The sequence below is a fragment of the Numenius arquata genome, chromosome 2, assembly GCF_964106895.1.
Source record: "Numenius arquata chromosome 2, bNumArq3.hap1.1, whole genome shotgun sequence".
NCBI lineage: Eukaryota > Metazoa > Chordata > Aves > Charadriiformes > Scolopacidae > Numenius > Numenius arquata.
The window spans coordinates 81,791,972-81,819,951 of record NC_133577.1 but is presented as its reverse complement, the minus strand read 5'-3'; the positions used below and the strand labels follow the sequence as shown (position 1 = coordinate 81,819,951).

At 37.3% G+C, this 27,980-nt stretch overlaps 1 protein-coding gene across 1 annotated transcript; it reads left to right on the top strand.

Annotated features, from left to right (window-relative positions):
- Positions 1-27,578, top strand: NEDD1 (NEDD1 gamma-tubulin ring complex targeting factor). The gene is made up of 15 exons (XM_074168380.1): positions 1-123; positions 1,277-1,420; positions 3,376-3,470; positions 4,906-5,022; positions 6,208-6,348; positions 13,621-13,850; positions 14,842-15,043; positions 15,998-16,184; positions 18,956-19,093; positions 19,291-19,338; positions 19,761-19,984; positions 20,706-20,862; positions 21,166-21,322; positions 24,413-24,479; positions 25,184-27,578. Exons 2-15 carry the CDS (start codon positions 1,285-1,287, stop codon positions 25,286-25,288), a joined length of 2,004 nt encoding a protein of 667 aa, XP_074024481.1. The 5' UTR covers positions 1-123; positions 1,277-1,284; the 3' UTR covers positions 25,289-27,578.
- Positions 27,579-27,980: the final 402 nt, after the last annotated feature.

Here is a 27,980-nt window from a genome sequence, read left to right as displayed (position 1 = left end):
CTGGGAGCAGGAGGGTTTTAGCCAATCGCAGCGGCCGGCGCCGGGAGCCGGGCCCGATCCCTAAGGAGGAGCCGGGCCGGGAGGGGAAGGGGCTCGGGCTGGGCCCGCTGCCCGCTCGCACAGGTGGGCAACGGCGGCGGGGGAGATGAACGTCCCGGCGGTCTGCGGGGAGGGCGCGGAACGCGGTGGCGGCGGCGGCCCGCTGCGGGGTCCCGCCTTGGCGGGAGCGGGGCCGGGGCTGGGCGGTGGCGGCGCCCTGAGGCGTGGAGCGGCTCGTCCCGCGGCCTCCGGGTGCTGAAGGTGCGGAGCGGGGAGAGAAGCCCCGTGCGAGGCGGGGGGAGTAGCGAGGGAGCGGGGAGCAGGTCGGCGGGCTGATGCCTTGGGCAACCGCCGAGCGAAGGCGGGTGCGGACCTTGAGCTTCCTGAGCGGTTTTGTCAGTGTTACGCGCCTCTTCCAAACACCCTCGGCAGTGAGAATTAGTGGCTTAAAGCGATACAGAAACGTCCCGGAAACTTTTGGCTACAGGGTGTCTATGCCTTCAGGTGGAGGAAGGGCGTACCTTTCGAGCCCTTGTTTGTTGCTAGTTTAGAATTACCCAGAGTAAAAAGCTGAGAATAAACTTTACAAACCTGGAATCGGTTAGCCTGGCCTTCACTCTTAAAACGGTGTCAGTTAAAACAAATATTAGTACGCTATTGTTGGTGGTCGTTTTGTTTTTTAGCGTTGTGTTAGCTGCGTTGAAAAGTGACTCATCGTCTCTCCTAGTCTAGTGTTACAGTTTTAGTTTAAAGGATTTTCAGGCGTCTCCTGTAGGGTGGTGAGATGAACGCTGAAGTGAGTCCTTTAGGTCCAAACTTCCAACCTTCCCCTGCAACAGTCGGTTTGATTCTAGCTTGTATATCTCCATCTACTGGTGGGAAAGGAGTCCTTGAAATACTCAGGGCTTCGTGTTAGGCAGCTGTAAACTCTATGGAGATATAAGCATCACTTTAGTCTCTTGATACTCTAGAGGGGGTGGCTTTTCCTTTGTGAAAAGGAAAGCATACACTTGCTGCAATAATTCAAGTCATAAAAGCTTGAAGTGTCTGCTGCTTTCAGTAGTATCTTCAGCTGAATGGTACTAATTGTGTAACTCTCCAAATAAATGTCCTGGTTATCAAGAAAACAATATTAAATGGTACAGAAGAAATTATTTTTGACTTGTGAGGTTACCTGGTTTATATTTATACTTTTTATATATAAGTATTCTAATTATTTATTTTTTTGCAAAAACAGGTGCAGCCATGCAAGAAGGCATACGTTTTGCCTCATCAGGAGATGACGTTAAAATATGGGATTCCTCATCTCTAAGTGTGTTGGAGCAGTTCAACCCACATACACCCACACATCCAGTCAGCTCACTATGTTGGGCCAGCAATAGTATCCTTTACAGTTTCAGCCATGGTTTTGTGGGTGTTTTGCAAAATTTTAGCGAATTTGTTTTTTATTGAAGTGTCCGTAGGTCACGGGTCTGATGCAGTTTTGAGGTCTTGCATAAAACTATTTGTATATATTTGTATAATTTTGTGGTTCTCTGTGTTGAAGTGATTTGCAAAATAAACTCGCACTGGTAAATACTTCTGAAGAAGTTTCTCTTCGTTTAGGAGGCTAACGCTTTTTTAATGATTATGATATGCTTGGATTGCCTACCAACTGTAAAGCTTACTCATTTGTTTCTTCAATAGTTGATTACAATATTCACTTTCAAGGCAGTGCTTAATTTACTGACAAGGTTGAACAAAGCAATTGCTAGTGTAGTAAAATTCTATATGTAGTGTAAAGAGGAAAATTATAATGACAGATTTTGTTTGTTTGTTTTCCTTGAACAGCTTCTCATTGATTCTGATAGTCCTTGATAGTGTGCGCTTACCTTTACTCTATAGGCACTGTTTTTCTTTGTGTTGTTTGTAGCATTTGCAGAGGAAGCACAAATGTTTTGGATGTGTAGAAAAACATTCATTGGATGGTGGTGATTTATGCATGAAAATGGATCTGGCCTATTTAGACCTTTCACCTCTGTCTTGAAAGCCTATTACAGGATACTGATATGAGGTGCCAGGTATTCGGTGAATATATGAGACATTTCATGAATACAGTGCACTGTCAGGTGAACAGCTTGTATGGCTGTCACAGGAAAAGGCAGCCATGTCTGATCTTGATGTAAGAGAAGGACAGGATGCTGGCACATAACTGTTAATGTCCTGCAAGTTCTGACTGTGTCTGTCCTCTGAGTTTGCAAATAAGTGGATCTATGAGGAAAAACTTAAAGCAATCAAGAGCACAAATGAATATGTTAGCTATGGAGCTTGCAGAGAAATTGAAGCATAGTTATATAAATTATATACGTATATATATTGTTTAGTAAACTTTAGCTGTGTACAGTCTGTGTTGTCAAGTCATGCTTTCTTTCAACAAGTCCCCCAAAACTGAAACAATGAAGTATCTGACTATATGCTTTTAAATGTTTGTTAATTTGCTAGGGGTAAAACATTGGGATTTGGCTCTGTGTAATTCTGTATGCTGAAATGGTGCCTTAAAATAATGAAAGAAATAGCAAGCACTAATATACCTACCAGTTCTTTGGTGTTAAATCTGGCTGATTAACCTGTATTCTTAAATAAACAAATATAAAATCACAATGGGCATTGGCCTGAAAATGTACAGTACATGGATTTCAATGATTACTGGATTACTATGATTCTATGATTAGTTTGGTGGGGGTGCAGAGGGAGTTTCACTGATCTGTAGTTCTACACTGATGGCTTTTCTTACTACTTTGAGGTACTTGGTGTCATGAAAGGTTCTTTTTGAGTTTTTGTATTGTTGTTGGTTTGTTTTTTTTTTTTTCCCTTAGTACAGAGGGAGACAAATTAGCAAGCATTCACTGTACTTTAGAAACTTTAAGTTGAAGTAGTTTAACATTTTTCACGAACAGGTCTGTTCTTTAAATCCATAGTCTGCTAACAGCAACATAGATTCTTTTGAACTCTAGTGATAAATGGGCTCTTACTTGGGGGTGGTGGGGAAACAAAATCGCGGTCTGTATAAGCTGCTTTAGCGGAAGAGAGCTCTTAAATAATGTCTGCCAGGTATTTCCACTATTCTCTCTGAAAGAAATTGCTCTGCATTGTATTGGGAAATAAGAGCTGTAGTTAATGCAAGAGCTTCTTAATGAAAGCCTAGAAAATAACCTTATGTTTCTATTTCTAGGTACCTTCAAGGTAAAGTACTTTATGCTTTTTAACCAATATGTCTTCTGTTCAGTAAGGGAAACTTGCTGTTGCTTTTATTAATGACCAGTATAATACAGTTATGGTCTATAACGTGTGACTAAGACAGATACCTGGCCACTGCTTCTGCTGCTGGTGATAAAATAGTTCTTTCAAGCTGTAAAAGCAAACCTGTCCCGGTCTTTGAAATAGCTGAAGGAGTAAGTATCACTAATGCTGTTCCCTGGTTGTTGTTTCTTTTGGGTTTGTTTTTTTCCCCCCACTCCACCTTGCGTACTGTTTGTGTCACACTTGTTAGGCATATTGCGATCAATTTAATTTTAGTATTGTTAGAGTTATGACGCGTATGTTAAAACATTTCCTTGCGTATAGTTAAATACATATAAAGAGGAGGGGAATAGTGCTTCTAAAATAGTTATACCAGTATGAAAGTACAAATGCAGTTATACTAGCATCTGATGCTGATGGCTTTCTGCTCGGGGAAGCTGCCTATTGAGCCTAATGTGATGGGCAGAGGCAATCAGTGGTTCAAACTTGGCCTAATCTGTAGGCGATACATCAGAGCTCAAGTTTGAACTTCATTTTCCAATTTGAATTGTCAGTATTGTGCATGCTGGTGAATTGTATGTTCAGAAACATAAGAATCTATATAAAGTTTGTTCTGGAGTGTACATGCACTAGATTCTGGTTGTTTTGGTTTTTTTCTCCCTGTTAAATGGAAGTGTGTCCCTATGAACTCTTCAGAAAGCTGGACTTAGTTTTAGAAGGGTCTCTTGACATGGTTACTTGAATGACTTGTTAGTCTTCTAGACCATTCTAATCATTCTCCTTGGATAGCTATTGTAATGCTAATTTGGACTGGAAATTCTCTAAAAAGCTGTTTGTACCTGTCTTGTGGGTTGCCGAAGCAAACGCTTTCAAAGGTGGAGTGTTTGTCCTGGAGATTTCACTAAATCTGATTTATAACTTGTGCAATCATTTCCAGTTTTACCATGTCAATAATTAGAGGGACTTGTTTTTTCCTTAATTCAAATCTGAGGAACTTAAAAGTGAATTTTCAACATGATAGAACTGAATAATAATTTGTCCTTGATATAAGATTGACATTTTTTTTCAAAAGCTGTACTTCAATGATTATTTTAAAAAGAATCACTTTACTGAATTACGTGGTTTGCTGCTATAATATTCTTTGTAATGTTTAGGGAATGTGAAGTACGTGACTTAGGCAACTTTTTGATTTTCTTTTAAGGAGTTTCTTTTCTAAACTTAGCATTTTCTTTTTAAAACTCAGTGCCTGAGTAGAAGTCCATGATTGCACTTTAGGGAGCCATAATTTAAAGAGAAAATGCATAATGAAGGAAAAGATGCTAAAAAAAATTGAAATGGGAAAAGGTAGGCATTTGAGAGTTTATTAATTAACATATTTAGATCTTAAAGTATATTAACCATATGTCCAAACTGGACTGGATTTCTAGATTCCTTTTGATGGGAAATGACTGTAGTGTACTAATAGTTCCATCAGTCAGTGGGACTGTTTGTGTTAATGAAAATGAAAACACACATCAATATGCTTTTAAGTAGATTCGAATAAATCCCTTAGTTACCTTTAACATACTTTTTTCATTTCTCAATCAGGCAAAACAGACCTATGTGAGCTTGAATTCTAGCTCTTCATATATTGTGAGTGGAGGCCTTGATAACACAGTTAATATCTGGGATCTGAAATCCAGAAAGCTTTACCGTAGCCTTAAGGTAAGTTTGTCTGGAGAGGAACAGTAGCTTTTGTGACTTCCAGGTTTTGCTGCCAACAGTAAAAAATGCACTTTCTCCAAGTCGTGCATCTGTAGAGTCAAACTCACAGATAGGAGCTAGAACACGTGTGTCTTGCTCAAGTTTGTGTTCTTTGTGCTGTAAATAACAAATTTAATTTAGCAAGCATACTTGATGTCTTCAGAGTACTATTCTATAGTAATGTATGTTTAAGTTTTCAGAATAGGTTTCTTATTTTGCAAATTTGTGTTGATATTCTCTGATGGGGATTTTTTTTTTCCAAGGACAGCATTTTGGATAATTGCTGTTTCTGATTATGTCAAACAAGAAAAAAACTTTTGTGTTTGTAGAATACTGTAGTACAACTAATGTTATGGAAAACTGGGACATGGTTGTCATCTTCTAACTGATCTAGTATGAATTATCTAAAACCTTGTGATGATGCACAAAACTTAGGATGGGCTGATATATTTCCATGATACCTTCAGCAGATGACTTGCTCTGATTTAGAACCACTATTAAAGAGGCTCTAAAGCTTCAGTTTTGATTTATTCTTCTTTTCTTGGACTCTTAAAGTTACAGTTGGAAACAAAACTACTAAGTAGCTAATACAATACTTTAAATATCTTTTTCTCCTTTTTGGGCTAGAAGTACTTGATTGTCTTCCCCTATACATTCAGAAAACTACAGTATCATCGTTGCAAATAACTATGCTAAAAAGCTATTTGGTAAATATATGTGTTAATACTAAAAGTGATGGAAGGGGAAGTTGGCAGTAGTACATCAGATTAACAGAAAGTGTATTCAAGTGTCACTTGCTTCTGGAAGACTTTACTTTTAAAATAACATTAATGATACCTGCAGTAGATACCGCTATAGTTGTCTTATTAAAGTATTGTATATACTTACATCATCTTTATTAATTTATTAAAACAGTCTTCTGAAAACAATCAGGCAGTGGTTAAAATACAATGGCTGGTCTTCAGTATGTTCTGCTGCTGTTTTCTGTGGTATTCCACAATAGTTCTTAAATAATCTTCTTAAATGTTAAGAGATGGTCAGAAAAAAACATCAAGCTGAAGTTTTTCTGCAAAAGCACAGATTAAGAAGGAATGTGGTTATCCTGAATGCCTTTAACCTTCTCCCTCTAACACCCCTTCCCCCCAGGATCATAAAGATGAAGTCACGTGTGTTACATATAATTGGAATGATTGTTACATTGCTTCTGGATCTTTGAGTGGTGAAATTATCCTACACAGCGTTACTACCAATTTATCAAGTACTCCCTTTGGTTATAGCAGCCGTCAGGTAGGCTATCTGTATAAATTCCTTTTCAAGTATGAAGCTTTAATTTGCAGTGTTTAGAAGTTGAAAGTATGTATCAAGAGCTTTTAAATTTTGTTAATCTGTTTCTTTCTAATTTTTAAGAGTTCACTTACTGAAAGGGGAAAAACAGACCATTGTGTGTATTCTAGTCTTAAATAGTAGGTAACATTGAAATACACATTTCTCAAGTACCTTTACTTGTATTCAGGTTACAGGAAACTTTACTTTGTAGACTCTGGTTCCTCAGGAACAAATGACTACACATCTTAGAACTGAACAAAAACCAGTTGGCTTTACAAACCAAAGCAGGATTTCAATGCACGACTCAATGTGTATTGTTGAAAAGAGCAAAGATCATTAGCCTGTGTTCTGACTTATCCAAAGTAATCAGATTTACAACTGAACAGAGCCATCTGTACAGTACAGGTGAATATAAGCCTGCATTTGGAAATAACAAATGTATTTAATCTGGAGATTAAAATTGCACAGCTGCTCAAAGAGAAAAGCAATGAGATTTTTTATTACCTACTTAGGTGTTTAGGTAAGATTTTGGATAACTAGTTTGAAGGAAAACTATGCAAAAGACAAACACAAAGCATCTGTGCTACTTAAGGCTCTTGGTAGGGTTTTCCACTGCAGTTCCTTTTTGCAGACTCAAAAGATATCGGGGAATTAAAAGGTACCATTGGGGGAATTCCCTTGTTCTAAGGGCATCTGCAGTAGTAAATGGGCTGTGTTGTCCCATCAGAAGTTGCAGAGTGTGTTCATAATGTGAATGTTGACTTAGACAAGTGTTTTTGTTCTAGGCATTCTTTTATGTTTTTAACTGAGTCATTTTTACTGAGGTAGAAGCTGCCTAGGGGATGCAGAGCCGTTACTTTGGTCCTAAATCTGACCTTTAATGTTGCAGGGAATACTGAAGTTGTGACTTAGTAATTTTCTGTTACTGCAACAGCTTTTTCAGTGCTAGATTGCAGATAGAGTGTGAAGTTAAATTTTTTTCCGGTCTAGCGTGAACAATATAACTTGATGAAGAATCTTATGACTTTATAACATCATGGGAATTGTGGTATACTTTCTGTTGAAAAAATCTCTATTAAATTCAAACTATCTCTGCTCTTAGGTGCTGCAGTGTCTTTGATCCATCACCGTAGTCTCATACTCATATTGAAGCAAAATTGTACTTCATATTTGGTTTGATCTTAAAAATCCATCTATGTAGTCAGTCCTTTTCTTCTGATTTGATTGTTATGATCTTATAAAAAACGTGGCTGTGAGGCAGGAGCTACAGGGATATCCATGGCTGGATTACACATCTGAGGTGAATATCCAGAGTGGTGACTATGTTGCTACTTAAATGGGAAATGAAAAATGAAAAAATTCTTATAAGGATGATTTGCATCATCCTGTTTGATATATTCAACTCTTCTCAGCAAAAAGTGATTAGGAATAAGTGATGCAGTGAATAGCTATTTTGGCAGGTGAAATCAAGAGGCCTACTGGAAAGCTGAGTGACCTTTAAGATGGATAAAGAAATTTGAAGTGTTAAATCAAAGTAATTGCAAGCACAGAGCTACTGTTCACTTTCTAAAGGGAGGCAGTTATTTGATTGCAGCCCTAATTTAAAATGGAATCAAGCTATAATTGTATAATGGGATGGCTACATGGATGTCCCAGTTTGCCAGCTTATCTTATATCCTAAAAATTGTCTATGCCCTTACGTGCAAAAATAGCTCTATTTGTGATATTGGATTTTAATTGGTACTTGTTGAGAATTGCAGGATTAATTGTGCAGTGAAGCAAATAACTGAAGACTTGCGTAATTTTGTTAAATTTTGGAAGCCTTTACTTGATTCATAGTTTAGGGGCCCAGTTTTCTAAGAGCAACCTTGAATAGATACACAGTGTATTGTCCTGCTTGATCCTGGCACTAGCTGTCTGGCTTAGTAAGGGTCACCACTCCCTAGTAACCTTTTTTACAGTTGGGGAATGTGAGGTCAAACTAACCTTACAAAATTTACCTTGTCTGTGTTTGATTCAGTGTGATGGAATGTAGTTTCCTTGCCAGTTAATTTCTGATATTGTCTAGAGACTCTACAAGTAGTAGAATAGCCCAAGGTTGCAGTCCTTTCTGTGACTTTAAACAATTTTATTTTCATATGAGTTTTGGCCTACATTCTATTAATTGATTTTGGTTTAGAAACACCTATGTGCTTTATTAGAGTTGGGTTCTTGCACAGAGTTGTTTGCAGATCCCATAATTTCTCTCTGCTGTTGGTATTCATTTAGACTACCAGATTCTTATCTGCTTGCTGTTGTGAGGATGAATTAAGGTTTGTTTCGAAACATAATGTTTGTTCAAGTCTTCGCTGCCTGGTGCTGTTCTCCTAGCAACGGGATTTAGTTTAGTTGTTTGAACAGCTGGCTCATTTGTAAAGAAGCTTGATGAGTTCTGGTCACTCCATATAGCGAAATAGCCTTCAGCATTTTAAAGCTATCAACTGTGTTTACATCCACCTTCTCACTTATAAGGCTCGCTAAGGTATAAAGGAGATTATGAAACTGTACTATCTTTAAATAAGGTAATCGATGATGCTAGACTACTTTTGGCTTAGTTTTCACTTGTTTTTCAGCAGAGAAAAACACTAAGTGTAACAAGTCTTTCTGAGCAGTGGACCAACCGTTTTCTGAAGTGTACTGTTCCTTGTTTGGCTGTCTTACTGTGAAGCCTAAAGATAAAATGTACTTTTATTTTCTACAGTAAATGCACTCCAATCACAGCTAAGGCAAAAAGATGTATATAGCTTTTTGTGCTACATTGACGGGTAAAATGTTCCAAAGAGGACTTAATTTTCTCTTTGTGGGTTCAGCACCCTATGCTAAATGTGTTTCTGGCAATTCTGTGTGTGCAGAATTTCCAGAGATCATGAAGAGTTGTTCTTACTAAGATGTAGTGAAATCTGCTTCAAATTTGCTGCTTTTTTTTTTCTTCAGTCTCGACAGGTTATTTCCAAAACATGACTCTTTCTAAATAATTCCTAATAATCTTGAAATGATTTTAGTATTAGTGACTAAACTCGAAAACAGATGATTCCTTCTCACTTCTATTCAGACATTTAAGCCTATTTGAGTTTCTCCTAGTGAAGAGCTATGCTGACTTAAAATAAAGCTATCTTAAATATCCTCTTACATCCAACTCAGATAAGCTTAAGTATCTTATCATTTTCCCAATGAATCATGTCCCACACTTCTGCTATTTGATTCTGTGGATGAAACTGTAATCTGTAAACATTCCTGGGCTTCTTTTCAGGAAAGTACCAACATTTAACTTGTCTCTCGCATTCTTAGCTAATTTTTTTCTTGTAACTACTAAACCTTGCAGTTAAATTATGAGTTGTGTGCCTTTTTTAAGGCTTGGGATTCCTATTGCTGGCAGTACAAAGGAAGAAGAACAGGCCAAAGAACTAACTGTATTGGGGCTATTCTCACCTAGACTGAGTTGGAGGCCCTAGTGCTCAAAATCCAAGTAACAGAACTCTTGTTTCTAAACCGTAACTGAAGGGACAGGACATGACAAATGAAGTTCAGCTGCTTTGGGCAAGAAGTTGACTAGGAGTGTACTGAAGTTCTGTGTGACTTCATCATGCCAAGCAAAAATCAATGTTTGTTTTTAAGACTGTGAAGACTGTGTCTATATATTAGTTTCTTGTCAGTAGGATAGACAAGAACATTAGAAAGTATGGGAAGTAAGATAAAGAGACATGTATTGAAATTAAAAATAGATGATAGACTCTGATCTAGAATAGTATGTATGACAGCTCAAAAAAAGTTTAGAGGTACAGAGGGATTAGAAGTAGGGAAGAAGTCTGATAAAGAGAAAAGAAAGGAACTGAAGAAAATAGACTCTTCTTAAATTACACCTAACATAAAAGGATACACAGTTAAACAATAATGTTAAATTAACTGACATAAAAGGTAACATTTTCTCTGTGAACACACCCTTGATCATGATGATTTTTGACTTTAACATCCTCTTTGGCAATAAGTGTAATCAGGGGGAGAGGTTGGAAAAGTAACTTGAGAATTACAGCAAAAGGAATATTATGAAGGGATAAGTTTTGATTTTAACTCATTGGAACAGACTTATGCCTACCATTAGATTAGCCTGGATCTGTCTCCTGTGGTGGGTGGGGAGGGGTCCCTTTTACCTTCTCCAGAACTTTCATACATACGATATAGGACTAAGTAGCTCAACTGTGATCAAGTGTAATAGTTCATCTCTTACTGTACAAGGAGTCCCATTCCCTTGCAGCACGGAGTCACAAGAAAGGTATTTTTCTGTGTATACATGTCAGCTTTCATAGTGGCTGTACGTGTGTTTTAACTTTACTGCGGTGAACCCTGGATAGGATGTTGGTTTTCTGTTTGTTTTGTTATAAAAATAATCTAGAGTTGAGTCAGTGTTTTAAAGATGAAGACAGAATGCTTCTTCATGAAGCCTATTCTCTTTCTGAAATGCAATTTTTAATTTGCTCTTTGATTGTGGATGGGGTGGAAAATGACCAAAATGTAGCTAAGACTTATTGTAAGTGATGTTGTTTGACCACCTGCATCTTAATACTTGATGCTTTCCTGTATGAGGCCTGGTTGTCTGCTCTTTCTAACTGTGCTAAGCTTAAAGCGATATTTTTTTTACACAGATGTTTCTCAGATAAAGTTGTTTGATTTGTGGGTGGGTTTTTTTTTTAATAATTTTCAAATTAAGTGACTTCTGGAATGAGGTTCTTCCATGCCTCCAGCTGTCTGGGCAAGGGTTTGAAACTTGGACATGCAGCATACCATTAGGGATGCCAATGTGATGAATTTGACTGCCTCATAAAAGCGTGCACAAATTTAAGCACCTCTGTTCCTTGAGCCTGATCTAGCAGTTGCATTGTTGCAAGTGAAGTTTGTTGCTAACCTAGTTCAGCGAAAGTCAGAAGTGAATAGGAGCTTCCTCACACCTCCTTTATCAACAACCTGAAATTAAACTTAAGTTGCTCTGATGAAACACCCTGACTTCAATGAGAAGTGAGGACAGAGGTAATATGGGGAAGGTAAGAAAAGAAGAAAGAAAATAGAGAACTTGCCTTGGGCCTGTGAGCTGAGAAGGAAAAATGAGAAAAGGAAATGAGAGACTTGGTAGGATAGCAAGGGAGGTTTGAGGACAGCTAGGAGAGAGTAATCTTGGTGGACAGGAGGACAGAGGAGGGAGAAAATGGAGCATGAGCAGATGCCAGGGCAGTAAGGAAGGCATTTGGAGGTGAAGAATTGAGAGAACTGTGAGGGACAGGCATATTTCTCATGTAGATCATGTATGTATTATTCCTGAGTCTCTCTATTTATTTCTTTAGTGTAAATAAACTGCAAGATGCTGATTAAAAATGTCTCCATGTCCAATAGAGGACCATATTAATTATAAACAGTCATCTTCTGTCCTATTTGAATATGCAGTTGAGGGTGCTGCTACTTTATGGAGCAATTAGGCTTCCAGCAAGACATGCAATACAAGTGCTAGAAATTATGTTGGAGGTTTATAAACCAACACATATCTCCATTAAAATGAAGTTAAAGAGAGAAATGGGATAAAATCCAATACAGTCCATTGTGGTGGGGTCTATACTAGAAAAATATAATAGCTTTTTGAGAGCATTTTCAGACAAAATGTAATGTCTCTCATCTGTCTGGACTTGAGTAAAGCACTTGATTCAGTGCCTTGTGAGAAAATATTAGAGACGATGGAGGTTAGAAAGAAATTGAGGATGGGTAAGAAATTGTCTATAGGAAAGAAGACACTAGGTAATATCGGCAGAAACTATTTGTTTGGGTTATCAGTAGCTAGCCTTGTTTAATATTTTCAGTAATGGTTAAGATATGAGAAATAGACCTATGATGAGACGCAGGTGGAATATATTGTCCATAAGAGAGGATTGTGTCAGTATCTAAAAATGATTGAAATAATATACATGGGAACAACTATGACAGTATAGAAATCAAGGTACCAGACTTAAGTCACTTTCTTATTATACTAGGATTTGAAAATTCCCAAGGGAAAGAAGGACTTGTGCTTTTTGGGCATAAAATGACAATAAGTAACCACAACAGATTGGTTCACAAAAATGAAAATGCAATCTAGGATATGTCAGGATGAGTATTTACAGTAAAAAAACAGGAAGTATCACTGCCTTTGCAAAGGCAGTAGCAAAGTGTTTTGAGGATCATAAAAGATTTTGGTTGTCTGTATGCAAGAAAGATTCAAACTGGGAGATTTGCAAAGAGACGGTGATGGTACTGAAAAACCATTCTTAGGAGATGGAATCTTGCCTATTGTTTATAGCAAAACAAAGCCTGAAAGCAGCTGAGGTAGCTGTTTTTTAAAACAGGGAAAAGCAGCACTGGGGAGTTAGGAAAGTTTTGAGTGTAAGGGCGTTATTGTTACAGGAGTGAGTTTTTGTGCAAATGGGTAACATAAAATTAATCTAGAAATTGAATATTGTAATTTAGTGAGGAGTGAGGTTCTGAAACAATATGGTGGAAACAAAATACTTACTTGCTTCTGAGAGGGAAATTAAGTTCCTGTATTACATGGTTGTGTGATAACAAGGCTGCATGTGATAAACTAGGCACATTATCCTCTTCTGTGGCCCTAGCTCACAGGGTGATGTCTGTTCTTCTAAAGGACTAACATACACAGACTCCAGAGTTTTGCAAGTGTCTTATCAAATTCGCTTATATCCAAGTACTTCAGATCAGTGAAGGGGAATTAAGTTTAACATTCTTGGCGGGAGACCAGTCAATGAAATAATGTAGCTTTTCACTCCTTTATTTTCAGATGTGGTATGATGTTTGTTTGGTGTGGGGTTTTATTATTTTTTTAAGTGTGTATGGTGGCATGATACTTGCTGAAAAATCAAGACACTTTTCTAGAAGTTTTCTTTTTTTCCTTTTTTCCTTATCTTTCATTTAGCTGATTGGCTCATATGATACCCCATAATAGTAGACACACACAAAAAGAAGTCTGCCCCCTTGACAGTAAAAATGGCATTGTAATGCAAAATTAATGTGGTTTTTTCTTTATTTATAGTGGCCAGCCTTTGTAAACTACTATAACTTAATGTGATGTCTGTATTCCTAATGTGTTTGTGTGTTTATAAAATAGTTTAATATGTTGTTTAATAGTGGTATTACAATTCATTTTTTATGTCTGTTTTGCAGCCTATTCGACACTTGAAATATTCATCCTTTAAGAAATCCTTGCTGGGCAGTGTTTCTGACAGTGGTATTGTAACTCTGTGGGATGTAAATAGCCAGAATCCATATCATAATTTTGAAAATACTCATAAAGCACCAGCTTCAGAAATCTGCTTTTCTCCAGTCAATAAGTTGCTGCTTGTAACTGTAGGTTTGGATAAAAGAATTATTCTCTATGACACTTCAAGTAAAAAGTGAGTATATTAAAGATCTTTACTTTTATAGGATCCTTATTTGTTTTTTATAAACTGAAAAAGAATTCCTAACTGTGATATGAAATATTTAATTTAGATCCCATTCAGAAAGATTGAAGTGGTTGGCATATCGCTACTGGGGAACATAGTCCATTTTGCTCTTTTATTTAAAAAAAAAACAAAAAACCAAACAAACAAACACCAAACCAAAAAAACCACAACAACAACAAAAAAACCCAAAGAAAAAACCCCAAACAATCAAAAAACCCAAAGTATGCGGGGTCTAATTGAGGTGCTGTGTATGAGTGATGAGTGACCACTCCCAAGTGCTTGTGTGTGGGCTTTCATGTCGATGCAGAGCAGTTAGCTGCTGTGAGGGGCAGTACAGCCTGTGAGGACTTGCAGCCACCTGAGCTCAGCTTTCCTGCTTTCTAGTTCAAGATACAAGACATAACTGTGGTGCACAGAGTTGCTCAGATAGTGAGCCTTAAATATGGGAGAATATTGGTTGAAAAAGCAAGTATGTGGTTCTAGTGTGGGTTGTCCTTCCACTCTAGCTGAATAAAAGTCTGGCTGTATTTTGGAGGGGCGTAGGCGAACGATGCAAACTAGGACCTGAAGTTCTTCCTAGAGTTGTGGGAAGGTTAGAGTTCATAGGCTTGGGAAACAAGAGGATATATGCAGTATGATTGCTGCTGGAAATGGTGGTACTGGTAAACAAGGGTGTCAGAACTGCTGTTATGAAGACAATTTGGTCCATTTTTTTGGGCATATGCAGTCTTTAATTTGTTAAGCATGAGCACTTAGTATAAGCCTAATCCACTGTTCTGTAAGATATTTCACTGAATTTACGTGGCACTGGAGAAGTGGAACTACTGCCCTGTAGCTGAATTATGAAAGCTTTTATACTTTTTTTTAGATGTTCTGTTTTGAAAAGTCTGACTTCTGAACTCTAAAAGCTGCTTTATCTTGTCCTTCCTCCTGTTTGAAGGTTGCTGACAACAATAGTAGCTGATTTTCCTCTCACAACAGTAGACTTCATGCCTGATGGTACTACTTTGGCTATAGGATGTTCCCGGGGAAAAATCTGCCAGTATGACTTAAGACAACTGACATCACCAGTGAAAACAGTTATTGCTCACAAAGGCTGTGTGAAATGCATACGTCTTCAGTTCAGTAGCACTTTTTCCAAGGTAAAAACCTTTCCTTTTTATCACTCAATATGCGGATTAATGAAAGCAAAGCATAAGCTGAAGTTATAAAAAAAAAAATGTTAGCATTCAGTTTCTAAGCACTATAGATGCCAACAAAAATGGCTCATAGCAACATAGAAATTATAAACTGCTCAGTCTTAAGTGCCACTTTAGGGGGTTTTTAATGTGGAATTCCCCCAACTCCTAGCCTCGGTGTAGAAATGAGTGAAACTTTAGATTTAAATTTCCTGGTGTGAATCTGCTGGCATTGCAGATCAGTTTGTGGCACCTTAGATTCATTTGAAGGCAGTAGCAGAAAGGTCTGTAATGGCCCTTCTACTTAAGGTGAAGACACACGGCTGCCTGTCTTGAAGTATTTTGCATGGTCTTATGTATGGTGTCTTTCATGCACATGTAGACAGTGGAGAAATTGATTAAATTACAGAGAAGGCTTAAGAGGTTCTTCTAAGACTTTAATTAGGCCCTATCCGGAGCCCATGCTCCGGAATATCCCACGCATCCATCCAGTGGAGACAGAGAGAACCTTTGAAGTGGATTCTTTAACACAGACTTTCTTTCTCTTCCAGCACACTTGCTGCTGGTGGTTGACTATTCCTTTACAGCTTGGAGTCCCTAATAATGTAATCTCTTATTTTTCCTATGCCTAAGCCTAGGATCAAAATTGGCTCATGCCAGGTCACTCCAGTGTTGCCCTTGAGTTCTGTTGCTATTCTTTTGCAGGTCCACACAGTATTCATATAATAATACATATGTTTCCTGTGTTCTTTGAAGTTACTTTTTTTTTTTAATATTTGTAAAGGCATATCTCCTAGGCAACCTTTGCAACTTGAACTGATTTTTTTTTTTAGTGTTTTGAAACAGAAAGAATATTGGCTTACATTTTTACTCTTAGCTGAAGGAATTATAACTTCTTTGTTCTCTTTTTATCTTCAGTCTAACCTTACGGGTTCTTCAAGTAAACCTGTATCCAAAAGAGTAGAAGTCAAAGCTGGTGGTAATCTTGGAGGACTTCAAAATACTGGCATCAAAAACGTTGCCTCTCAAGCATCAGCAACAGTTTCATCTCATTTGACATTGCCAAATAAGAATAAGGGAGGTGAGGTTCTTCAGGAGAAAACAGGTAGTGTATTCTTCCTATTCTTATATTTAGCATAATGTAGAAGATGAAAGGAATATTTCATGCCTTGAGCATTACAGTATAAAAATTTCACTGAGAAGGGCATTTGTTTGGAAGAACTGTGTGTATGTGCATGCACATCTGCACCTTCTTTTCCCTCCCCTACTGCATTAGGCATACTGTGAGACTGTGGGAAGTGAATTGGGTCCGACCCCAAGCTTTAGACATGTGGAGTCTAAAATTCCGGACTTGAAGTAAGAGTACATATTTAAACTTTAAAGGAGGAAACTCTATGGTGATATTGTGGGGCTATCTCTTGCGTTCTGACTTCCTGTAGATTATCCTTACGTACATAATGTATTTTCTGATGCAATGTCTGTATGGAGTGCAGAGCTAATGGTTTGTAATTCTGTTAATAAACAGAAGTAAGAGAGCTCATCTAAAAAAAAACCAACTAAACAAAACAAAGGGGGGGGGGGACACCACTAGTCCAAAAACCCAAGTGAGAATTGAACTGTATTTTTGTGTGAGGCATGATTCCAATATCACATGGTAGGAAAGATGTTAAATTTAGTTGCACGTATGATTAGTTGTATAACTGTACTTGCTATTTATGCTTCTGAAATTAACAAGTTCTTTATAAGAATTCTGAGTATTATTCTAAAATTCTGCCACTGTGTGAAACATACTCTTAAAATTTTATTTAATTCAGAAGTTCTGAAAATGTGGTCAAATCAGTAACACTATTTGTTTGATTCTTGAAAAAATATAATAAAATCCTCAAGCCATTTTAATGCAACAGCACTTTTTCCCTCCCTTTTTAAATAAGGAGAAATACATTTAGCAACAGTAATTAGGCAATAAGCCACTGCAGTCCATAGAGATGTGTATTAATGACCTCCCTTGGGTATGCAGTGAAGTACGAGGTGAAGTAGAATGCTTCCTACATATGCAGGAAGCGTTGCTAATCAACATTACTGAATGATGTGGAAAATTTTATTTAATTTAAAATATATGATTTATTATCTTTATTTGAAAATGTAATGGCTGTTACCCCTTAAACAAGACCACGCCTAATAAATAAATGTTTTAAGAAAATGAAGGCTTACCAAGTAAAACAAGTATTTTTCATTAAACTTGAGCGTTCACTTTAGAAGTTAAGACTTCTGTATACTTCAGAAGATACAGTCTTTAAAGTTAGAAATGGGAATGGATGAGAGATCAAAAACTTCATTTTTTTTCTGTGAAAACTCTTCTGGACCCTGATTGAGGTTTAATTTTGGAGAAATAAGAGGCATTCAATAAAGTGTTCTGATAGCATATTTAAAACCAAAAAACCCCAACATGTTCATACAGTTTATAAATGGACTGGGGCTTTTTGTCACAGGTATTTTAAAGTACAAAAGCATAAATGAAGTCAGTTGTCAGACATTTTGCTCTGTTTTATATTATGCTTTTTCCATGTGGATCCTCTGTAGATTTTGGCACAAGTTGATAGTGCACTTCTAGTTTGACTCAGTATGCCAAGTATTTACTTAATTAACAAGCAAGTGCAATCCTATGTATGTGTCACAACTGAGACATCTGAACACATCTGAAGGAGTGGAAAATGTGATAAATTAATACATTTTAAAGTGAAATCTTAAACCTGAGTCAAGTTCCAGTTGATGTAAATACTTGGACATGATTAATTGTAGTCATCCACACAGTCACATTTGGATCACTTGAAGTAATCCCATACAGAGAAGTAGTTACAGGTTTTAGGAACAGTGGTTTGTTTATTAATTTTTAATTAAGTAGGTACAAAGTAAAGCTTTTGTATGTACAGGTGATTAATTGGTAGGAGACTTATTTATGCATTGCACAGGGCTAATATTCTTTGCCTAAATCTTAACTTCTACAAACAAAACCTAGGCACTTTTAGAGTTAGGAGTTCAGTGAGGGAAGAGCAGCAGCTTGCTTATGGTCCTGGTCTGGTTTTCAAACATACTAAATTGTGAAAGTTATTTAAGTGGTTATCTTAGCAGTCCAGTTCGCTTCTCCATCTATTCCTTATCTAAAAACTGTAGTTTGAATAATTACTGGATTTTTTTTGGACTTCAAATATTCTTCCATTCTTCAGACAACTGTCTCTGCTACCATGCATCCAAAAGCTCTTTTCCCCTAGGTTGGATCAGGGATGGAGCTGGAGGGTGGAGGGGCGGGAAGGTCTAGGAACAAGTTTCTTTTGTCTGCAACTGTAACCCCACTCTGATTTCCTAATACTAGAAATAAGCAGAGAATATCTTAACATCAGGTAGGCTGTAAAATAAATGTTTCATAGATTTTCCCTTAGAATTCTTAATAGCCCCAGTGAAGCAGATTTCTCTTCTTGTAGAATAGATTTAAATTTTGATCATGAGAGTGTGGTTATCTTCTTAGCAGAAGGTGCATTCACTAGTTTTCATTTCACCTGATGCACAATAAATTTACTGCACCCATCACATAGATTTATATGAAAATTAGTGCATTCTTCAGTTTGGCAACTCTTTAAAAGAGGAAATGAATCCAACTATATCTTTTGTTAATGGGCATCTTAGCTTTTAGTTATATTCACCTGCATTGACAGCCCAAATGACGAGGTTAGAGTTGACTTTCTAACTGGAATCTGTAGAAGGTTCTAAAATGCTTGCTGGACTTAGCAGGCATCATGCTTACTGTGAGACTGTTTAGGGATAACATATGTTATTTTTGGAAAATATCAATTACTAACTGAATGTTATTGTCCTTTTAAGGCTTGCCCCATAGTTGCAGCTTGGATGTGATTCCATCTAAAGAAACAGATCATGACTTTGGGAAAAGTGCTGATTTAAAGAATGTTGATGATTTGGGTCGAAGTAGTTTAGGAGATGTGTTTTCTCCAGTCAGAGATGGTAAGTTGCTAATACTAAAATTTGTAAAGCATCATTCATCTGTGTATAGCATGGCTTTTGGACATTTGTGTGTTACCGACTACTGTACCTACTTGGTATTTTAGTTTGTCTTTGATTTATGAACTCAATGCGATGATATGAATATTGATGTAGATTTCATTTCATAAACAACTTGTCTGTGTTCTGCTACTTTGTAGATATTATTACAAGTAAAGTGAGTGAAGATCCTCAAGCAAAAGGAGATGGTAAACATACTTTCAGTATATTTTTCTTTGTCAGTGGTAGGCCTTTGGAGGGCTATGCTAGTTCTTGTATGCTAATTTTGTATGCTAATTACACTGAAACAAAATGAACATTTCTGTAAATTGTGTAACACATTGAGGTGTTAAGACACAACATGGTAATGGGAACTCCAAGAGTATGGTCCTAAAGTGATTTTATTTTTCCTTTGCGTGATTTATAGTGATATATGGAGGCTTTTCATGTTTTATTACTTTCACAAGTTGGATTTAAGGATTTAGTTTTTGTGGGGTGCATTTTTGGGTGACTTTTTTTTTTTCGTTTATTTGTTTTGTGTGGGTGTGCAGGTATTTTACTTGTGGGTTTGATTTAGAGTGTGTGTGTGTTTGTTGACCTGCGTGTTTCACCCTTCCCTTTTCCTTTTTAGGTTCAGATTTTCAGTCCTACCTTTTGGGTCTGGATTTTCTCCCACAGCTCCCCACTGCCTTACCACTAAAAAGAAACCCAGTGGGCAGCAGTGCGCAAGGGATACAGTCTAGCCCATTAAATGCGCTTGTGGTATCTCCAGTTAAAGAGGAGGAAGAACATCTAGAGACTGACACTAAGAAAATATATCTTGGTAAACAAGAATCTAAAGAAGTCTTAAAGCAGGTACACTGTACTAATTCTTCTTATGAGTGGTCTTTTTAGAATCTTGACAGAATACTACTACTTGAAGGAAAAAATCTTTAATATCATCCTAGCTAATCTTAGTGTGAACAGAGTTGTAAAATATTGACACAAATCTATATAATGTTGTTCAGTTTAAGTGCATTGGCCTTCAGCAATGCAAGATAAATGTATGTTTACCTATTAAGCTCAAGTTACAAAAGTTCACATGAAACTAAAATTGGTCTAGCCTGAAGAATATTTTGATTTTTCTAGAAAATCAAGAATGATCATTAGTTGGTTGCACCAGTATGATTGTTTGTCATTTATTAGGTCAGTTCCACCCTGTCTTCTTTCCCTATTCTCGATCTCACTCTTCTTCCTTCTTGAACTATCTTTGATATGCTTCTGCTGAGACCTTGGCTCCTTTAGTATTGCTTTTGAAAAGTCTTAGTTTGCTAGAAATGATGTTTGTACCTTCGCCACAAAATTTTTGATGTAAAAATTAAGAGGTCCCTGCCTTTTGCACTCCTTTCTGTGTGTGTGCACGTGAGGCAATTTTGGATATTTTAACAATCAATTTTTAAGATGTCTTGTTAGAAAATGAAAAACATATCTGTGAGTAGATTCCTGCAACCAAAAATGTTTGACGGAGTATTCCTGAAACAGTCTTCAAGTGCAATTGAGTTTACTACCTTTTTTTAATTATTACTTTTATTGTCAGCTTTCAAAATCAAGCTCATCAAGTGCAGAATCTGTAACTTTAAGTCCTCCACCATCATCCACTGCTGTAAAGGCTCCTGATACAAATGAGAGACTAGTGAAGAATATTCAGATGCATCCTGTGTATGATCTACCAGTAAATGGTATTACCTCAATAAGTAAGTTGATAATTTTGGCTCAGTTTCAGGTGCAGTTGATTGCAAACTGATGTGAAACGTGATAAATTAGCCTTAGCCTTAAAACAGAACATCCAATTTCGATTCTTCTGTAAATCCAGTTAGCCCTCCTATTTGTCTCTGAAAAGTCTTACTCTAAATCAAGACTTTTCTTTAACTAGGTAATATTTGAGATAAAATATTGACAAGCCTCAAGACAAATAAAAAACCCCCACCCTCTTGTACTCCATTATGCTGTTTTTTGGTTTTCGTTTTTGTTTTTTTTTTTTTTTTTAATTCGTAAAGGTCCAAAGATAACATCACCTGTCACTGCTGGAGTTGCCAGTTCATTGTCAGAAAAAATCGTAGAAACGATTGGGAGCAGCAGACCAAACGCACCTCTGACATCAATCCAAATAAACTTCATTCAGAATATGATACAAGAAACAATGGATGACTTCAGGTACTGGTATTCATGCAAAACACTTGTTTTCAGTGAATGTTTTCTCAGTAAGGAGTTTCAGCATCTGCTTTAACATATTTTCTACTTGCATTAGAAATGACACCATTTATAGCCCTAATCTCGGAAATCTAGATATGGAACTTTATGTATTTTGGATAGCTCCAATGACTAATAAGACTGGTGTCTCTGAGGGTTTTTAATGCATGGCTTTGCTACCGGGTTTTCAGAATGAGTGCTTGAATACTTCTCGGAATGTAAATTTATCTGCATAATGAGGTCCTTCCTGCTTTCATGAAGCTTTGTGCTGATTTCTTTCCTTCCCTGATCGTCCCTTGTCCTAGCAGGAGAAGTTTTTCTTAAAGTTGACATTGTGGAGCGTTTGATCTAGACAGTTGATTTGTATTGGCTTTGATTGTTATTAGCTTGGTATGTATACGGTAAAATACCGTGTGGATTTCTACTGGTGAAGCTTGTCATTAAAACATCTGTTCTGTAAGTGATGGTTGGTGTCAGATTATTTTGTGTTTGTTGATACTTCTTTCATGACAAGTAGAATGTTAGTTAGGTAAGTCACATTAGCATGGATTTAGAATGGAGTTTGAAGGAGATACAGAGCATTTGAGAGGGGAGTTGTATCTAGAGGTTCACTTCCCAACCCATGTTTAAGATGAAGTAGACGGACTGACATGGTGGAGGGGAAAAAGATTGCCGGGCAGGGCAATTATGCATTGCTTTTTGTCATCAAGACAGCAATAACTAGTTTAGTCGGTCTGTGTCCTATGGCTGTTCTGTATCTGCCAACAGAAATATACATTGACTGTTACTAAATGTCTTCAAATTTTAAAGAATATAGTATAGTAAAACTCCCCTGGGATTTTTTTGGCAATAATCACACACCTGATTAAAAACTGTAACTTTCACTGACTTAACACACACCTGCAATTCATAGACTGCATTTTAAAGTCTGTGTTCAGGCATCCCAGTGTTGGAAGGTATGCTTGTCAGTCTTGTACTTCTGCTATCTGAGGTCTGGAGCCTCAGAAATTGTATTTCTCTTCTAAACTATACTTCCTGGAGTGGCTGGAAGGCTCTCCTGGCCCTTTTCCCAGTTGTAAATTATGGATACATTGAAACTGAATATAAAAGATCGTACTAGATTGTACTGGACAGGCTGGAGAGTTGGGCAGAGAGGAACGTGATGTACGTCAATAAAGGCAAGTGTAGGGTGCTGCACCTGGGGAGAAATAACCCCATGCACCAGTACAGGTTGGGGGCTGACTTGCTGGAGAGAGCACCTTTGAGGAGAAAGACCTAGGAGTCCTGGTGGACAATAGGATGACCATGAGCTGACAATGTGCCCTTGTGGCCAAGAAGGCCAATAGCATCCTGGGGTGCATCAGGAAGAGTGTGACCAGCGGGTCGAGAGAGGTTGTCCTCCCCTTCTACTCTGCCCTGGTGAGGCCCCATCTGGAGTACTGTGTCCAGTTCTGGGCCCCCCAGTTCAAGAAGGACAGGGAACTGCTGGAGAGGGTACAGCAGAGGGCTACAAAGATGATTAGGGGCCTGGAACATCTCCCTTATAAGGAGAGGCTGAGGGACTTGGGTCTATTTAGTCTAGAGAAGAGAAGGCTGAGGGGGGATCTGATCAATGCTCATAAATACTTAAAGGGTGGGTGTCAAGAGGACAGGGCCGGTCTTTTTTTCAGTGGTGCCCAGGGATAGGACAAGAGGAAATGGGTACAAACTTGAATATAAGAAGTTCCACCTACACATGAGGAGGAACTTCTTTACTTTGGGGGTGGCAGAGCACTGGAATAGGCTGCCCAGAGAGGTGGTGGAGTCTCCTTCTCTGGAGACATTCAAAACCCGCCTGGACAAGTTCCCGTGCAACCTGCTCTAGGTGGACCTGCTTTGGCAGGGGGGTTGGACTAGGTTATCTCCAGAGGTCCCTTCCAACCCTCTGGGATTCTGGGAAGGGAGCCATTTCAGCTTCTCATTGATACTGCTTTCATCCTCTGGAATCTGAGGAAAGGATATTTATCACTCTTGCCTGAAATCCATTCCTCTTGTAGTAATGGGGGAAAAAACAAGGACCTTAGAAAAGGACCAGGAGGAGTATATAACTCATTCGGTTCCAAAAAGCTGCTTGTTTCTGAACTTCCTCTCTTTGGGAGATAACCTACATCTTTGGGTTTCTAAGCTGCCAGCTGGCATGTATGCTGTGAAGCACAATAACCTGTGGAAATAGAACATGACAAATATGTTCCCTTTGGGTTTGTTATATGTTTTAGGAAAGGAGAATGAAATAAGATCTGTGTGTGTCTACTTCAGAAATGCCTTACTTCCTCAGGCCGTTGGTACCCATAGCACAGTATTTGGCCTTGGACAATTGCAGTGTGATGCTCTGTTCGGGAAGAGCGTATGAGCTTGCCTGATTTTTTTTGCGAGCTGTTCTTGTTCTTCCTCAGCATCTGGAACACTGGTGTAGTGTTCAGAGGCTATTTCCAAGTTTGGTTCTTGTAGTGTAGAATAGTTGTCCAGAAATTGAAAAATTTGTGTCCATTCATGGACAGCGCTGCTGCTACTTATGTTGGTTAACCCGGAGCATTCTGTGGGCTCCAGGATAATGTATCATTTATCACTGATGTTTTGGCCTCTCTTACAAAAGAGTGCTGGAAGGGATGTACTGAAAAGCTGTATCTTCAGTTACAAGTAAATATCTTTCTCTGTGATAGTTGTGATTGAGGGTTTGAAAATCAGCTTTGAATTGTAAAAATGAAAGAAGTTTATAGCTTGCAAGTGGAAAAAAAAAGTTGATATCGCCACATACATGTTTATATTTCTAAACAGAAAATATCCCCGGTCTTTCATATGCCAAAAAAATTGTACTTATGAAAGTCAATGTCATAACAAAAGTAGTCCAGAAAACAAGCGATAGAGGAGTATGTTTCATGGCTTTAAAGTTTTTAGACTCATGTTTCACAGTGTCATGAAGGTCAAGAAGTGTGGAGTTCTGGGTGCTGAGGACTGGCACGAATTACTGCTTTCTAAATAAAACTAAGCATTGTCCTTTTGAAATTCTTCCCTCAGAGAAGCATGTCATCGAGATATTGTGAATCTGCAAGTGGAGATGATCAAGCAGTTCCATATGCAGTTGGTATGTACAAAGAGCGTGGTGGGAAGTATACTCAGTTTTCATTTTGAGTAATACCAAGGCATGCCAACAACTTCTCTCAAAACAAAATCAATTTTGCTTACTAAGAGCAAGAAAGGGAGGATTGGATGTGAAGGAAGGGGAAACTATGAATTGGAATCTGTTAAACTGGTTTATGCTTGATAAATAAAGGGAATATATGCATTGGGTAGGTATCATGAATTCCATATTTCAGGAGTTATAAAAAGACAAAAGGGTAACAAATTCAGCTGTCCTTTGGAAAGGACCAAGAGCCTGGGGTAAGGAGGAGACAGATGGAATTCAAATAGAAAGCTTCACTTATAGGTAGTGCATGCAGACTGACCCGTGTTCTGGGTTCTTTGACTTCATCTTTTTATGAATCTTTGTTCTTTTGATCTGCATAAAAAAGCCTCTGTCTTGGTACTGAACATTTTAATGGAACCTGTATTAGTAGATTCTCATCCTGAAGAAGTACAAAATGTCCTTTGATAAAATATTCACTAATGTATTAATGATCAAAATACTGTATGTCAGCATAAAAAATAATTCTTACTTTTCTTATCAAAAGTTTCTAAAAACAGTATTATCTAGGTTATTTAATTTTCAAAAGGGATATGAAAATTGGTAGTCTAAAACTGGAATAATTAACTTTATAGCTGCTGATTGGAGCTTTTTCTTTTCTCTAGAATGAAATGCACGCTTTACTTGAAAGGTATTCTGTAAATGAAAGCTTAGTAGCTGAAATTGAGAGACTACGAGAGGAAAACAAAAGACTGAGGACTCACTTCTGAAAGATTTACACTGCTAATTTTATTAGCATGAACTCACTACAGGTGGTGTGTTGCTTATGACAGATCATCCATCATCACTGAAGTATTGTATGAAGACCTGCTATTATTTTGAACGTCAATCTTTTCTTCTAAATAAATAGTGTAAGATACTATGTGTAATTATAAAATTTGTAACTGATAAACACCGTATAAAGAACGTTTGCATACTCATGCTAACCACCTTGAAATACATCCTCTAACAGAAAAACTAAAAGGATTAGTACATTTTCAGAGTTTTAGCAATATGTGAAGTGCCTTTTTATAACAAAATCAAACCAGGACGGATGCCTTTTCTGTAAGAATTTTTTGATATACCTACTTTTCTATCTGCTTCTTTATTTTACTGCTGTCGGAAACAATCACTGTAGCTTGCCTTTCAGATAATTTTCTTGGAGAAAAGGGGGAGAGAAAGCTCATCTGCATGACATAGAGCCTTGTTTATAAGGACCTGGAAAGTACAGTATTCAGTTAACTTTATTCAGCTGGCAACTCTGCTACCCTGAGTAAAACTAGAGCTTGAATATATTCCCACATTCAGTGCCATGATCTTTCTTATTATATTTGTAAGTCTAAAACTTGTGCTTACCTGCTGTGAACTCTGATGTTGCAAATGCTACTTTAACTGCACAATGAGATTTTTGTTACAACTTCAGCTATGAAAGTAGAATTCTTTTTATTTATACGTATTTGAATGTTGTCATAGCTTGTCCAATTTGAATGCAACTTTAGACTTCAAAATGTAAGTATACTCAACCATTAATAACATAGCATTGTGTAAATGCAGTCTTTCAGTCTTTGACTCAAGTATCTTTTGCTCCCCCCCTTCCTTTTTTATTCATAGTGGACAACACTTAATATTAGGCAGTTGTGTTTTAGTTTTGAACCTTGTTGGTTTAGCGTTATTGTAGCCTTTTTGACATAGCTCCATACCAAAACTAAGTAGTATCTTACTTGTATGCTTAACATAACGGCGTTAAAGATAAATCATTACTTCAGTAGCATAATGGTATCATCCTTGAGCGTAAACATTTCTGAAATGAAGCTCAGTATGAAACCCTGACTCTGCTAAAGTTCATGGAAGGTTTGGCTTGGCCTTTATTTGTGCCAAGAGATTAAATTAAATTAAAACGTTAATTTAATTTTTAAATTAATTTAAATTGAAGTTTTAAATAAAGATTTTCTCTGAAAGACTTCTTCTGCAAGTGCTTCTTGCTATTTAAGTTGTTCTGGAGGCTTCTTAATTTTCCCACTAATATTTCACTGTTTCTTTTCACATGATCATTAAAACTCCAACAAGGAAAGTCTGACAACGTGGTGAGTTAATTAGTTACAACATCTAGTGTTTAAATCTATGATGGCATTTTTCTGCTAAATGAGAAAGCCATAATACATAGTGTAACTTATTTTTATATGTTGTAAAACTAAAAAAAAAAAAACAACTCCTATCTATACCTTTTCCCTATCTAACTTTTTTTTTAAAAAAAGAAACTGTTCCTTTTTTTTTTTTCATGTCAGTTAATGACAAATACAATCTTGTAGCAAAATGGGGGTGTTCAAGTAGCCTTTAATATTAGGGACAGGACTTTAAATGTCTGCAGTTCTTTAATAAGAACTGCTTTTATAAGCTTTTAAAAATATTTCTATATCACATATAACTTCATGGTAAAAGGAAGTGAAGTAAGGTGGGGTTTTTTTTGTAGTAACTTAACACGCAGTCTAGAGAACTTTTTAGTAAGTTCATAGGATGTGTAAGCTTGACACTGACCACACAGTTTGTGAAGATGATAGTAGTTGAAGGTAACAAAAATATCTTACAGTTCTTCTACGTGCTTTGCAGTGTTAATGAGGTAACTTTGCATATTTGCATCTCTCGATTTGTTCCCCAAGTGCTCTTGCTGGTATACCCAGATGACAGCAGGGAATTAGACAAGTGTCTTGGGTATTTGGCTTTGTAGATACTTTGTTATCTTGACTCAGAGCTGTATAATGTTGGGTTTTTTTATTCACAAATAAGGTGATTATAGCAAGAGTGATTAAAAGGAGACATTTTGGCCTTTTTTAAAAAAGATTTTTAGGGCTTTTTTCCATACTCCAGGGCTACTTTAGCACAAGTGGCTACACATACTGTGTGGAGACCCAGTAAACCTACCACTATAGGGGTGTGTTTTCCCTTGTACACAAATCTGATTTGTATGTCAAAATAAAGCTTGTTTTAACTTTTTTGAGAAAAATAAATATGCTGTGGTGATCTACTTATTAAAGAGAACAATCTATGTTATAACTGTTCTACCTCAGCAGGCAAGAGTCTGATCCAAAGAAAAATTCTTCAGTAATCTCTCTTCTGCCTCTCTGGTTTCACGTAGACCATCGAATCATTTTCACAGAAATGTTCACATTACCTCATGCTTTTGGAGTAAAGAACAGATGTACAGTTCCCCTTCCAACTTGGAAGCTGTTACAATCATGACAGAGATTGTGTTCACAGTTAAAAATAATGTTCAAGCAGATGTTTTAGGTGGGGGGAATAATCTTGTTACCTAAGCTTCTGGTGAGCTGGAGATCCTGCATCTTCCTAATACTTAACTTATGTATGCTGCTTTTTTTTTTATTTCCCTTCTCTCTTAAGCACACATTGGATTTTCTGTAATTGGAA